A 15,764-nucleotide genomic window follows, 5' to 3' on the forward strand; every position below is an offset into this window, starting at 1 on the left:
GTGAGCGTAGCTGTGTTTGTGTGCGCAGTATGTATCTGTGTGTGTACATCCCTTTGTGTATACGTTTCTGTGGCGGCCTGTGGTTGCCGCCCTCCTTCCTCCCTGTGATTTGTGACTGCCTCTTTATCTGTCAGGGGGGAAGGGGGCTGGGCTTGGGCCATCCCTGGGGTATAGGGACACTGGGTGCCACCTTAAAGGGCACAGGGGGAACACCGGCTCTGCAGACGGAGAGAGAAGCTGGAGATGGACGGGGACCGGCAGCTGCTGTGCCTGGAAGCTGGACTGGAACTCAGAGCCCGGAGGGACCCTGTCCTGCTGCAGGGCCGGGTGCTGCAGGAGCTGCTGGAGGCTGAGGAGCGCTACCGGCCCTTGGTCTCTTACTTCCAGCTGGTGCAGGAGGAGGTGCAGCCCCACATGAGGGGGCTCCTGGTGCGGTGGATGATGGAGGTGAGTGCGGAGCAGCAGCATTACCCCAACACCTGCGCCCTTCCCCACCTCAATCCAGTCCCTGTTGGGGTTAGCAAAAAAAGCTGGGCACCTTTCTTTATGTGTACCCCAGCTTGCCCTTCAACTGGCCATACCAAATTCATGCCATCTCCCACCGTAGTGAGGGCTATATCAAAGGAGACCTGTCTCTCCCTTAGGGTTTGTGTCAATGTGTAAAGGAGACCTGCATGTACCCCAGACTGGTAGCAGTGTATAAAGGAGACCTGCCTCTCCCCCAGACTGGTAGTAGTGTGTAAAGGAGACCTGCCTTTCCCACTGACTGGTAGCAGTGTGTAAAGGAGACTTGCCTTTCTCCCAGACTGGTAGCAGTGTGTAAAGGAGACCTGCCTCTCCCCCAGACTGGTAGTAGTGTGTAAAGGAGACCTGCCTTTCCCACTGACTGGTAGCAGTATGTAAAGGAGACCTGCCTCTCCCCCAGACTGGTAGCAGTGTGTAAAGGAGACCTGCCTTTCTCCCAGATTGGTTTCAGTGTGTAAAGGAGACCTGCCTCTCCCCCAGACAGGTGTCTAAAGGAGACCTGCATCTCCCCCAGACTGGTAGCAGTATGTAAAGGAGACCTGCCTTTCTCCCAGACTGGTAGCAGTGTGTAAAGGAGACCTGCCTCTCCCCCAGACAGGTGTGTAAAGGAGACCTGCCTTTCCCCCTGACTGGTAGCAGTGTGTAAAGGAGACCTGTCTCTCTCCCAGACTGGTAGCAGTGTGTAAAGGAGACCTGCCTCTCCCCCAGACTGGTAGTAGTGTGTAAAGGAGACCTGCCTTTCCCACTGACTGGTAGCAGTATGTAAAGGAGACCTGCCTGTACCCCAGACTGGTAGCAGTGTGTAAAGGAGACCTGCCTCTCCCCCAGACTGGTAGTAGTGTGTAAAGGAGACCTGCCTCTCCCCCAGACTGGTAGCAGTGTGTAAAGGAGACCTGCCTCTCCCCCAGACTGGTAGTAGTGTGTAAAGGTGACCTGCCTTTCTCCCAGACTGGTAGTAGTGTGTAAAGGAGACCTGCCTTTCCCACTGACTGGTAGCAGTATGTAAAGGAGACCTGCCTTTCTCCCAGACTGGTAGCAGTATGTAAAGGAGACCTGCCTCTCCCCCAGACTGGTAGCAGTGTGTAAAGGAGACCTGCCTTTCTCCCAGATTGGTTTCAGTGTGTAAAGGAGACCTGCCTCTCCCCCAGACAGGTGTCTAAAGGAGACCTGCATCTCCCCCAAACTGGTAGCAGTATGTAAAGGAGACCTGCCTTTCTCCCAGACTGGTAGCAGTGTGTAAAGGAGACCTGCCTCTCCCCCAGACAGGTGTGTAAAGGAGACCTGCCTCTCCCCCAGACTGGTAGCAGTGTGTAAAGGAGACCTGCCTTTCCCCCTGACTGGTAGCAGTGTGTAAAGGAGACCTGCCTCTCCCCCAGACTGGTAGCAGTGTGTAAAGGAGACCAGCCTCTCCCCCAGACTGGTAGCAGTGTGTAAAGGAGACCTGCCTCTCCCCCAGACTGGTAGCAGTGTGTAAAGGAGACCAGCCTCTCCCCCAGACTGGTAGCAGTGTGTAAAGGAGACCTGCCTCTCCCCCAGACTGGTAGCAGTGTGTAAAGGAGACCTGTCTCTCCGGCAGGTCTGTGAGGAGCAGGCTTGCGAGCCAGAGGTCTTCCCGCTGGCCGTCAGCTGCCTGGATCGCTTCCTGTCCCTCCACTCCACGGAGAAGAGGCGGCTTCAGGTGCTGGGGTCCGCCTGCCTCCTCCTCGCCTCCAAGCTGAAGGAGACCAGCCCTCTGAGCACGGAGACCCTTCGCCTGTATGCAGACCTCTCCTTCACCGACCGGGAGCTCTGGGTAAGGATCAGCCTGCAGCCCCTGTACTCAAGGGCTCTGGCTGCTGGCTCTGCTGCTTCTCGCTCTGACTTAGGAACCTTTCCTGTATTACTTGTGCTGTCAAGGTAATGGTGTACTTTTTAAGATAAGAGGGAAAATATATAATAGTGAGAATAGAGTCAAATATAACGACACCGTGAAGATGGGACACGGGTTCTGGTGCCGGCCCGGATCGCCCCTGCTCAGATCCCAGTTCTGACCCCCACAGATCCTGCGGCTCCGGCTGCTGTTTCTCCTCTTTCCCCCAGGATCAGACGCAGGTTTTCCTGCTCCTTCCTGGCTGGGAAGTCCTGGATTTTCTCTCCCTTTTCTCAGTGCAGGAGGAAATGCATTTCTGCTTCTCTTTCCCCGGGGCTGCACTGCAGGCAGAGGCGAACCCAAAGTGCTTGGCACCCGGGACGGATACTTCCTCTGGCACCCCCCCCCCCCCCACCCCAAATGTATAATTTTTAAAATGTACACACGGAAAAACGGGTTTGGGAGCTGTCAACTTTGCAAGGTTGAAACTTCCAAACCCTTGGCCGCGCAGAGTAAACATTTCACCTTTGTCTTTCCACAAGACTATTTAAAATAAAATAAATAAATAAATAAAACCCTTCATTACTTGCCTTATTACTAGAAACCTGGGAGCTGCAACCAAATGATCCCAAATATAAATATAGCAACAACATTCCATTAGAACAGTCCAGAAAATGACAAGGACTTAATCACTGCCTCCCCCATCATTAGGAAAACTTGCCTTTTTTTCCCCCTTATCTTATATCCCACTCCTGTTCCCACACCCAGGACCGGTGCAAGGATATTAGATGCCCTGGGTCTAGGCAAAGCTTCCAACCTCGTGTGATTCCCTCCTGCCAGCCCTCCCCCCACACACAATTAAACAATGACGCCATTATTGGAACCGTTTTTACAAGGAAAAGGGCATTCAAAATACAGTCTTCTGAGGTAAAAAGTATCACTCACAACAGGACTATTATATTGCCGTGCACTGCAGAAAACCCTGCAAAAAAAAACGACATCTGGAACTCGTAATGTGTAGTGGGTGTGGGCTTGGCCACCCGAAAGCCATAAGGAAACTGAAATGCAATTACAAGGCCGTACACCTCCCAAACCCAAACCACACTAACTGCTGGCACTCAAATAATAAAAACCCTACCTGAGAAAAGGCGACACTGCAAATATGATACTGGGCCCTAAAACCCCAATACACCTACTGAGAGCAGAACAAGCCAGCCTGCTCTAGATCTGAGCACAGAAACTACATGCCAGCACAATACCTCACCTCGGTCTCACACATACAGAACACAGATAACCCTCACCCAATGCAGAATAAAGAGACCATAAAATATAAACAGAAGCATGCAGAAAAAACTGAACCGGAAACTGCATCAGTGCAAGAATGGAAAAAGCAAGCATCTTCATTCCTCACAAACATCAAGCAATAAAATCAAGCAATATAAAACCATATAAATAAAAAGAATAACCATTTCAAAAATTGATGAATTGACTAACATCTAATAATTAACTCGAATTAAAAAAAAAATGTACCAAATATCAATAAAGTATGCTAAAACAGCAGACACATCAAATAAAGTCCAATAGTTAAAACAAACAGGGTAAAAAAATAACCCCAGCTCTCCATACGTGGGAACCTTTGATTTCCAGTCACCCTGAGATTGTCATAGATTAGTGGAGTAGAGGGAGGGTGCACACTTTATCCTCTCTTTCTCTCGTGTACACAAAACTCCCTAACATGTATTCATTCTCTCTCTCACACATGTTGACTCTCATACACACTTCTCCTCTCTCACACACACGCAAGCTCGCTTCCCCCTCCCTCACCCACAGGCTCTTTCATACCTGTGTGGCGCTCCCCCCACACACACACTCACTCATTGGCTCTCCCTCACATATACACCTGCAGACTCTCACACACTCAGACTCTCTCCCTCATACACATAGCTCTCTCACACTCACTGACTCTCCCTGACATATACACACACACACACAAACTCTCACACTCACTGACTTTCTCTCCCACACACACAGGCTGATGTCCCCCTACCCCACTCAACAAGCTCTCTCAAACTCTAGGGCTCCTCTGGCTGAGCATTCTGGAGGCCTGGTTGGGCCTCTTGCTCCTGCCGTGGGTGGGAAGGAAGATCCTGAAGGCCCCACCCCTTCTCTGCTCATACATTAGCTGACGGGGGTTGGAATCTCTGCTGGCTCTCTAGGTGCAGGATGCATAGTCTTCGTTCAGCAGGGCTTGGGCTCCCTGCCGGTCCGCTGCTCCTGAGATACTTCTTCCTTCATCACCTGCCGAACACCTGTCTGACTCACCTAGAACCAAAGCTCTGCCAGCCAGCACAGCACAACCGAGAAGCATACTCAATGCATGCTTTATTTTTCTTTCTGCAGCTGCGCCAATGTCGCTGGCACCACCCTCATCCTCACCTAGGGCAGACTGTCCTCCTCGGCCCCCTTTAACACACCTCTGACTACAGGCAGAGTTGGGCTTCTGGGGGTTTCCTGCTCAGTTTCTATCTGCACGTTTCTCTGCCTTATTTTGTGTTGAGTGAGAGTCTGTCCGAATCCTGCGTGTGTGAGCGAGGTGAGGGATGCTGCTAGCATGGCGTTTCTGTGCAGAGATCTATCCTAGTCTGGCTGGTTCAATTTCCAGTAGGAGGTGTATTGGGGTTCTAGGACCTGGTGTTGCCTTTTCTTAGGTAGGGTTGTTGCTGGGTGAGTGCTGGCAGTTAGTGCTGTTATGGTGGGGCAGGTTTGCTGTGCAGGTGCTGAGGGTGTATTTTGCAGGGTTTTGTGTTGGGTCACAGAGTGTCTGTAGTGGAGAGAGTTTGTGTTGCTGGGTGAGTGCTGGCAGTTAGTGCTGTTATGGTGGGGCAGGTTTGCTGTGCAGGTGCTGAGGGTGTATTTTGCAGGGTTTGTGTTGGGTCACAGAGTGTCTGTAGTGGAGAGAGTTTGTGTTGCTGGGTGAGTGCTGGCAGTTAGTGCTGTTATGGTGGGGCAGGTTTGCTCTGCAGGTGCTGAGGGTGTATTTTGCAGGGTTTGTGTTGGGTCACAGAGTGTCTGGTAGTGGAGAGAGTTTGTGTTGCTGGGTGAGTGCTGGCAGTTAGTGCTGTTATGGTGGGGCAGGTTTGCTGTGCAGGTGCTGAGGGTGTATTTTGCAGGGTTTTGTGTTGGGTCACAGAGTGTCTGTAGTGGAGAGAGTTTGTGTTGCTGGGTGCGTGCTGGCAGTTAGTGCTGTTATGGTGGGGCAGGTTTGCTGTGCAGGTGCTGAGGGTGTATTTTGCAGGGGTTTGTGTTGGGTCACAGAGTGTCTGTAGTGGAGAGAGTTTGTGTTGCTGGGTGAGTGCTGGCAGTTAGTGCTGTTATGGTGGGGCAGGTTTGCTGTGCAGGTGCTGAGGGTGTATTTTGCAGGGTTTTGTGTTGGGTCACAGAGTGTCTGTAGTGGAGAGAGTTTGTGTTGCTGGGTGAGTGCTGGCAGTTAGTGCTGTTATGGTGGGGCAGGTTTGCTGTGCAGGTGCTGAGGATGTATTTTGCAGGGTTTTGTGTTGGGTCACAGAGTGTCTGGTAGTGGAGAGAGTTTGTGTTGCTGGGTGAGTGCTGGCAGTTAGTGCTGTTATGGTGGGGCAGGTTCGCTCTGCAGGTGCTGTGTTTTTTTGCAGGGTTTTATGTTGGGTCACAGAGTGTCTGTAGTGGAGAGAGTTTGTGTTGCTGGGTGAGTGCTGGCAGTTAGTGCTGTTATGGTGGGGCAGGTTCGCTCTGCAGGTGCTGTGTTTTTTTGCAGGGTTTTATGTTGGGTCACAGAGTGTCTGTAGTGGAGAGAGTTTGTGTTGCTGGGTGCGTGCTGGCAGTTAGTGCTGTTATGGTGGGGCAGGTTTGCTGTGCAGGTGCTGGGGGTGTATTTTGCAGGGGTTTGTGTTGGGTCACAGAGTGTCTGTAGTGGAGAGAGTTTGTGTTGCTGGGTGAGTGCTGGCAGTTAGTGCTGTTATGGTGGGGCAGGTTTGCTGTGCAGGTGCTGAGGGTGTATTTTGCAGGGGTTTGTGTTGGGTCACAGAGTGTCTGGTAGTGGAGAGAGTTTGTGTTGCTGGGTGAGTGCTGGCAGTTAGTGCTGTTATGGTGGGGCAGGTTTGCTCTGCAGGTGCTGAGGGTGTATTTTGCAGGGTTTGTGTTGGGTCACAGAGTGTGTGTAGTGGAGAGAGTTTGTGTTGCTGGGTGAGTGCTGGCAGTTAGTGCTGTTATGGTGGGGCAGGTTTGCTCTGCAGGTGCTGAGGGTGTATTTTGCAGGGTTTGTGTTGGGTCACAGAGTGTCTGTAGTGGAGAGAGTTTGTGTTGCTGGGTGAGTGCTGGCAGTTAGTGCTGTTATGGTGGGGCAGGTTTGCTCTGCAGGTGCTGAGGGTGTATTTTGCAGGGTTTGTGTTGGGTCACAGAGTGTGTGTAGTGGAGAGAGTTTGTGTTGCTGGGTGAGTGCTGGCAGTTAGTGCTGTTATGGTGGGGCAGGTTTGCTCTGCAGGTGCTGAGGGTGTATTTTGCAGGGTTTGTGTTGGGTCACAGAGTGTCTGTAGTGGAGAGAGTTTGTGTTGCTGGGTGAGTGCTGGCAGTTAGTGCTGTTATGGTGGGGCAGGTTTGCTGTGCAGGTGCTGAGGGTGTATTTTGCAGGGTTTTGTGTTGGGTCACAGAGTGTCTGTAGTGGAGAGAGTTTGTGTTACTGGGTGAGTGCTGGCAGTTAGTGCTGTTATGGTGGGGCAGGTTTGCTGTGCAGGTGCTGAGGGTGTATTTTGCATGGTTTTGTGTTGGGTCACAGAGTGTCTGTAGTGGAGAGAGTTTGTGTTACTGGGTGAGTGCTGGCAGTTAGTGCTGTTATGGTGGGGCAGGTTTGCTGTGCAGGTGCTGAGGGTGTATTTTGCATGGTTTTGTGTTGGGTCACAGAGTGTCTGTAGTGGAGAGAGTTTGTGTTGCTGGGTGAGTGCTGGCAGTTAGTGCTGTTATGGTGGGGCAGGTTCGCTCTGCAGGTGCTGTGTTTTTTTGCAGGGTTTTATGTTATGCTATTGCTTTTTCCCTCTCTCACTCTGGCAGTCTCTGGAGCTGCTCCCTTCCTCTTTCTTACAATCTGTGGAGCTGTTTTTTTGTCTCTGCAGCTGCTCTCTCACACCCTCGCTGTCTGTCTCTTGCAGTCTCTGGAGCTGCTGGTACTGAATACCCTGAGGTGGGACATTGGTGCTGTCACCCCCCTGGTCTTTGTCCAGCACTTCCTGGAGCTGTTGTACCTGCCCCAGGAGAGGAGACCTGTGGTTCGCAAACACACCGAAACCTTCATCGCCCTGTGCACACACGGTGAGCTTGATCATGTGTTCTGAGTGCACGTGTGTCTGTGGCGTGTGCTGAGGGGAATGGGTGGGGGGCCCAGTGTACTGTATCTACGTATTTCTTTTAGTGTATGTGAATCAAACAGGGTGCCTAAAGCTAGATTTGGGGAATGGGCAGAAGGCGGGGATGGGAGATTGCATAAAAGATATGGGAGTGGGGTCTTGGTGTTGGGTTATGGCAGAGACCCGGAGAAAAATAATAAACTGACTTGGCTAGGGATTGATATGCTATGGGTAGCAGCAAGGCCAGCTCGTCCATGAGGCAGACTAGACAGTCACCTAGGGCACCAATATTTTAGGGGATGGCGAAAACCGCCAGCTGTTTTAGTTTGAGTGACTGTTGTGCTAAGATTATAAATATTGTACTGCACACCACCTAGGGCCTTGGGATTGGCGGTTTAGAGCGTCGCCTACCCACTTTTAAGGCACGGCCCCACAAGACAGAAGGGATGCTGGCTAGACGTGTAGCGTGCAGATGGAGGGGAAGCCGAGTGGATGGGAGAGCTATGGAGAGAAGGTGCTAGGAGGGGGTGGAGAGAGACCATTCTGATCAGAGGGTGGAGGGAGAGGATGCTGGGCACTGTGGACAGGTGGCATAGAACTTGGCAGAGGGTGAGAGGAGTAGATGCTATGTCAGAGCTGCCACCAGCAGGCTCATGCCTAAGGGGAGGGCACGAGACTGAAGGGTTTGCCTAGGGGGCTTAACACCCTTCCCCAGCCCCGACTGGCAGTTGGGAGACATTCTCAGTGACAGGAGAGTAGACAAGGACAACCTGCTGCTTTACCTGCCCTCCTCTCTGATGTTACTGTGACCCTCCACCCTACTGTAGGGTGTGGACATTTTGCAGGCAGTTAATTAGAGGATGCGAAGGCACAAAAGTGCGTGAAGGTGAGGGGGCAGTTGGAACGAGCCGAACTCAGAACGCACAGACCGGCTCCAAGTTCATTTCCTGCATAAGTTAAGATTAGGTTAGAAGCAGAACAGCTCAGCTTCAACATGGACTAGTTGGGCGGGAAGCCCAAAATACAGCCTACAAGCTGAGAGAATCAGGATGAAGAGCAGATTCAGTAAGGAGAGCGCCATCAGCCATCCTGAAGACCCGAGACTGAATTTCCAGTACTGAGTTCCCGTGTTCGGGAGGCTGTTTTGCAGCTGGGAAGTGTGAGGGAAGGGTCACTCTAAATATCTTTTGCTACTGATTTTTAAACATATAACTGAATATAAACATTTAGAATATAAACTGTGTTTTATTTGTCAGATGTTGTCCGAAGAACTGTTTTGTGTGTGTATTCCACAGAGAGCATAGCTTTTCATAGTTCCTATAAGCTGTAGTCAGTGTTACTATTTTCTTGGTGTATTTGTGTGATCCAGACTACAAGGCAAAAGCCACCATTCTTATAACCCACTACACCTGCTCACCCTTCTCCCTTCTCAGATTGCAGCTTCCTGGTGTTCCCGCCGTCTGTGATTGCTGCGGCCAGTGTCTGTGCGGCCGTGACTGGGCTGCGCCTGGGGGGCCCCTCCGCCGATCTGACCATCACAGATCTGCTGGCTCATGTCATCCGATGCGATGTGGTATGAAATTCCAGCCCCTGACCTTAATCCCATGTCCCCAGGAGGCCCACATTCAAGAGTCATTTAGACAGATAACATAATAGTTATCAGTCTAAATGTCTTACCCGGCTATATTCAGCCTGTATCTGGCTAACTTCTAGCTGGCTAATAAGTTAGGGGCGGTTCAGGGGCGTAACTGGGAGAAGTTGAGATAGCCGGCTAAATTAACCCTTAGCAATGATATTCAGAGTTAGCCGGATGACTTAGCTGACTAAGTCTGGTCGAGTCAAAGAGCTGTCCTAATGTTAGCCGGCTATATTCAATAGTGTGGCTGCACTGCTGATATGTTTATCTGGCTAACTTTGCTATCTGGGCTGTGTCTGAATACGGACCTCAACGTGTCCCCATTCATGGATACCTTAACCCCCCCCCCCCCCCCCATGACCCTCAGTTCTTCCCCTACCAGCCTGCACTTCCCTTAACCCCTACCTTCTCGCGTCCCCTGCAGGATACCCTGAGAGGCTGTCAGGAGCGGCTGGAGCACGCCTTGGAAGCCTGCCTTCGAAAGGGGCAACAAAGCAGGGTGCGAGCGGACAAGGCCCTGCAGGACAGACAGCAGCGGGCAGGGACCCCCACAGATGTCATGGACATACACCTGTGAATTCCAGGACCACTTCCATCTGCCAGAAGACAGACTCCAGATACCAACTTTTCTATCGTACACACAGAACTGAGCGCCTTCTTTTAACGAAAATAATCCGAGTCTGTCCAGAGTACCGTTTCTCCCCTCTCTCCCATCCTCCCTGCCACTTCAGAAGAAAGCCCTAGGCACAGCTCCTCGGATCCACAGGGATGGAAAGTTATCATCCTTTCAGCAAATTATAGCCTCATAACTGTAGAAAACACCATTAATTCAAATACAGTTCTCATAAGGACGATTGGAGCCTGCAGCCACCTCTGGGTCGCAGGGCTTGGCAGCACATTTCTGCTGGTGAGATCCCACAACAATTTGAAAAGGTCACACACAGGGTCAGTGACAGAGCTGGGGATTAGAGCTGAGGCACAAGGAGATAAAGTGACTCCCCCGGGGTCACACACAGAGTCAGTGACAAAGCTGGGGATTAGAGCTGAGTCACAGGGAGATAAAGTGACTCCCCCAGGGTCACACACAGAGAGTCAGTGACAGAGCCGGGGAATAGAGCTGAGGCACAGGGAGATAAAGTGACTCCCCCCAGGGTCACACACACACAGAGTCAGTGACAGAGCCGGGGATTTGAGCTGAGGCACAGGGAGATAAAGTGACTCCCCCAGCGTCACACACACACAGAGTCAGTGACAGAGCCGGGGATTAGAGCTGAGGCACAGGGAGATAAAGTGACTCCCCCAGGGTCACACAGAGAGTCAGTGACAGAGCAGGGGATTAGAGCTGAGGCACAGGGAGATAAAGTGACTCCCTCCAGGGTCACACACAGAGAGTCACTGACAGAGCCGGGGATTAGAGCTGAGGCACAGGGAGATAAAGTGACTCCCCCCAGGGTCACACACAGAGTCAGTGACAGAGCCGGGGATTAGAGCTGAGGCACAGAGTCCATGACAGTGCTAACCTTCCCTGCTAATTTTTTAAATTGCGCTTGTCCATGTTAAAACACCTAGGAGGGTCCTCACCACAAAAATGTGCCAGAGCTCCTCCGTCCTGGGCAGCATCTGGCAAAATGCAGCAAAGGACCTTGGAGCTTGCCAAAAAGTATTATTATTATTATTATTATTATTATTAAGTTATTCGCGTAACGCTATTAAGTTAATTTCTATTTATGTTAGGTAGAATGCTGTTTATAGGTGAGAATTTGACTGCTGGCACTGCTGAGAACATTCCTATTTTATTTATTTTATAATCTAACCCCACCCAGCAAGAATACGGACCGTAGCTAAAGTTACTTTTAATCAAGAACTGAAGTTAAACCTAATCAGAAATTAAAGTCACACCTATAAGGTTCTAAAGTCACTCCTATTCATAAACTAAAGTCGTTTCTAATCAGGAACCAAAGTCATTTCCTCATTAGGAACAGGAGTGGATCTTTATTAGGAACATCAGGAACTGAAATTACTCAAAAGAGGAAATACACTAAAGTCACTCCTAATTACAAACTAATGTCATCTAAAGTCACTCCCAATTAAGATATGAAGTCGAATCAGGAACTAAAGTCATTCCTAATAATTAGGTACTACAGTAACTCTTAATCAAGAGCCCAAATCATTCCTATTTAGGATATGAAGCCTCTCATAATCAGAAACGAAACTCACTCTTAAATAAGAACGTGAAGTCTTGGCTGAGGGAGAACTAAATTCACTCCGAAATTAGAAACTGACTTCACATTTTAGGAACAAATGCCATTCCTGATCGGGAACTGAATGAATTTGGAACTGAAGTCACTCCCAATCAGAACAAAGTCACTCTGTCCACTTCTTATCAGAAATAGAAGTCACTCCTAATTAAGGCCTAAAGTATTTCCTAATTAGGAACTTCATTCATGACCTGAAGTCTTTGCTAATCAGGAATTTAAACAACTCCCAATTAGGAACTAAAGTCACTTAGAATGGGGAACTAAAGTGACTTCTAATTATATACTAATGGCACTCAATTCAAATCAATTGCCATGCCTTATTAGGAACTGAAGTCACTCCCAATCAGGAACTGAAGTCACTCCAATTTAGTAATTAAAGTCTCTCCTAATCAGAAAGGCTAATTAAACAGCTGATCTCATCACTTAGCTGCTTTTTTTTTTATTAGCTCAGGGTCCCTGGGAGTGCTCCAGGCCTGTCTCCTTCACATGACTGCATGGGACAAACCTTTAACCTTTTTATGCAATTCTTGTTTCTCTGCCATGTAAATGATCCTCACGAACGCACTTTATCTCTTAGGAAATCTGGGATGCCATTCATTTTTTATACTGAAATCAAAGTGTTCAGAATCAAAATAATTAATAAAAAAGTTTTAAAAAAAATTGGTTTGCTGAACTGAGCATAAAATGTGATGTCTGCAGAGCTTAGAGGAGGAAGATTAAAATATAACAATTAAATACAGCGAGACTGCAGCACAATGGAAAGAGCGCAGGGGCTGAAAATACCAGAGCCTGCAGCACAATGCATAGAGCACAGGGGCTGAAAATACCAGAGAGACTGTAGCTCAACATGGGGGGGGGGGGGGGGGCGCGCAGGGTCTGAAAATACCAGCGAGACTGCAGCGCAACGCAGAGAGTGCGGGGATGAAAATACCAGAGGGAGACTCCAGCACAACACAGGAGCTGAAAATACCAGAGAGATTGCAGCAAATGCAGAGAGTGCAGGGGCTAACCTTGCTAATTAATATATATATATTTTTTAAACTTGCTTGGTCTAACAAATGGCACGTGAGGGAATCCCTAAATGACAGATCCCTTATTCTCTTTTTTTTTTTTTTAGGCTAAAGTAGGACCTCAGGTTCTGCCACCTTCATCTGCTGGAGATAGAGAAACACTGAAGGGACGCAGGTGGCGCACCGTGTTAAGAGAGGGTGCCCTTCAAGGTTTTCTCTGTCTCCATCTGCTGGAAAGGAGGCAAAACCCAGCAGTCTGGACTGATACGGGTACCTACAGGGAACTGAAAATATCAGAGGGAGACTCCAGCACAACACAGGGGCTGAAAATACCAGAGAGACTGCAGTGCAGCGCCGAGAGCGCAGGGGCTGACAGTGCCAGAGAGAGAGAGAGAGAGTGCACGCTGAATGCAGTCATCCTCCCGGTGGCAAGCCAGCACATGGAGAAATCAGGCACACGCACAGCCCAGCCGCAGCGGGGTCCGGGTTTCAATCTTCTCTCTTTTTTTTTTTTTTTCTTCCAGAAACAGAATTCATCACATCATTCACACAGGGGGGGGGGGGGGGGGGCGTCTGACAAGTGCCATCACAGCGGGAAGAAAAATAGTATCTGTATAACAGGGAGACCCCTCCCCATCCCACCGGCCACCCGCTGCAGAGACCAGGGGAGCAGCTTCCCTCCCCCCTTTCTCTTTCCCCGTTCTCTCAGCGAGGCAATGGTGCCCCTTCCCCCCCCCCCCCCCCCAGCTTCTTAATTTCATGCAAAAGCAATACAAAAATTAAAAAGTTAACATTCAAAAATCATTTACACAGTTCCAACACAATATAACATTATACATATAAATACAGTTAATATTATACAATTGGCAGCCTGAGTGCCCCACCCCCACCCATCCCCACCGAAGCTTCCTCTGGAAAGAGGCAGCATTTCAGTAATGTAAACGGAGACAAACCACTCCCTCCCCCACCCCACCCCAAACCCCATCCCCACACGAGCTTCCCCCCCCCCTTCCTTCATGCAGCTGATTTTCCGTCATGCCAGGAGGTTAGGTCAGCTCTACGGATCAGGTCTCCCCCAGCTGGATGGAAAAGGGCTGATGGCAAAGCAGCTTTATTCGACCCCCTCTTAGCCATTCACCGTACTCCGACACATGGCTCCATTCCTCCCCTTTCCATCCCAGGCGTCCATGCCTACTCTTCTGCACGCCGGGCAAGAGGGAGAGCGAGAGAAAATCTAAAGGGAGTCTTTTCAGAGAGGGGGAGAGGGGGAATATCGCTGGGAAAGGCAGGCGCCACCCTCAACCCTTCAATCGAAAGGGGGCATAGGGATGAGGGAAAAGCCTGGGACAAAGGAGGGCAGTAATGGCGCCCAGACAGGACCACCATGAGCCCGAGCTAGGACGAGCCATGCTGAGGAAAGGCTGAGAGAATGTCACTTAGCCTCAAGCTGGAGAGGAAAGGAGAGCCAAAATAAGGCAGCCAAGGGCAACACTGGTCATAAGAAAACCAACAGCAGGTCTGGGTACAGGCGAACCCTCCATAAGGCTAAGTCAAAGGATCTACCCACCTCCGGGGATGGGGCCTGAAGGCTAGCCATGCTGAATGTCCCTGTGTGACATAGAGAAAACAGAGCCTGAGGCCTACCCACAGTAACTCTCCCTGCATGACATACAGAGAACAGGGCCTGGAGCTTATCCACCGTAACAGTACGTGTGTGACATAACAGACATGGAGCCTGGGGCCTACTCCCGGTCACTCTACCTTTGTGACATACTGAGAACAGGGCCTGGGACCTCCCCACACTAACTGTACCTGCATGACAAACAGAGAACAGGGCCTGGGGCATACCTACAGTCATTGCACCTGTGTGACATATGGGGAACGGGGCCTGGAGCCTACCCACAGTAACTCTCCCTGCATGACATACAGAGAACAGGGCCTGGAGCTTATCCACCGTAACAGTACGTGTGTGACATAGCAGACATGGAGCCTGGGGCCTACTCCCGGTCACTATACCTGTGTGACATACGGGGAACAGGGCCTGGGACCTCCCCACACTAACTGTACCTGCATGACAAACAGAGAACAGGGCCTGGGGCATACCTACAGTCATTGCACCTGTGTGACATACGGGGAACGGGGCCTGGAGCCTACCCATAGTACTGTACCTGCGTGATATATGGTTTACGGGCTTGGATCCTAGTCACAGGAACTGTTCCTGCTTGATGTACTGAGAATGGGACCTGGTGCCTATCTAGTGACTGTGCCTGTGTGACATATGGGGAACAGGCCTTGGAGCCTGCCCACAGTAATTGTACGTGGGTGACATACAGGAAACGAGGCCTGATGCCTACCCATAGCAACTATACTTGTGTGATATATAGGAAACAGGGGCTGGGGCCCACTTACAGTCACTGTACCTGTGTGATATACAGAAAATAGGGTCTGGGGCCTACCACACTAACTGTACCTTGGTGACTTACAGGAAATGGGGCCTGGGGCCTACCCATAACAATGATAGACGTGCGACATATAGGAAATGGGGCCTGGGGCCCACCCACAGTCACCGTACCTGTGTGATATACAGAGAAGGGGGTCTGGGGCCCACCCACAGTGACCATACCTGTGTGATATACAGAGAAGGGGGCCTGGGCCCCACCCACAGTGACCGTACCTGTGTGATATACAGAGAAGGGGGTCTGGGGCCCACCCACAGTCACTGTACCTGAGTGATATACAGAGAACGGGGTCTGGGGCCCACCTCCAGTAACTACCTGGGTGACATATAGGAAACGGGGGTGGGGGACTATGTACAGGGCTCCTCACAGTCACTCCATCTCTCTCTCTCAGTGACTGCCGCTTTACCCCAAGCCATCAGGGCAGGCTGATCCAGTTCTTGTGTTGCCCAATCCCTTTCCCCTGGGAGATGAGGGCAACAAATCCATGCATATACAAGACTAGAACTGGATCTGGCCCTGCCATCTCTACCCCAGAGCAGGACCAGCACCAATGCATCATTAACATCCCCACCCCCACCCTCCTGGGGGTAAGTCCTTCTGCTGAAGGCCACCAGCAGCAAGACGTCTGCATTCTGCGTGCCACGCAGATAAGTTC

The 15,764-nt window shown here is 50.6% G+C and overlaps 1 protein-coding gene across 1 annotated transcript; it reads left to right on the top strand.

Annotated features, from left to right (window-relative positions):
• The first annotated feature begins 243 nt into the window (after positions 1-243).
• Positions 244-9,959, top strand: LOC115081592 (G1/S-specific cyclin-D1-like). The gene is made up of 5 exons (XM_029586014.1): positions 244-447; positions 2,102-2,317; positions 7,552-7,711; positions 9,180-9,319; positions 9,807-9,959. The coding sequence occupies exons 1-5, from the start codon at positions 244-246 to the stop codon at positions 9,957-9,959; spliced, it is 873 nt and encodes a 290-aa protein (XP_029441874.1).
• Positions 9,960-15,764: the final 5,805 nt, after the last annotated feature.

The sequence above is a fragment of the Rhinatrema bivittatum genome, unplaced genomic scaffold (assembly GCF_901001135.1).
Source record: "Rhinatrema bivittatum unplaced genomic scaffold, aRhiBiv1.1, whole genome shotgun sequence".
NCBI classification, from domain to species: domain Eukaryota; kingdom Metazoa; phylum Chordata; class Amphibia; order Gymnophiona; family Rhinatrematidae; genus Rhinatrema; species Rhinatrema bivittatum.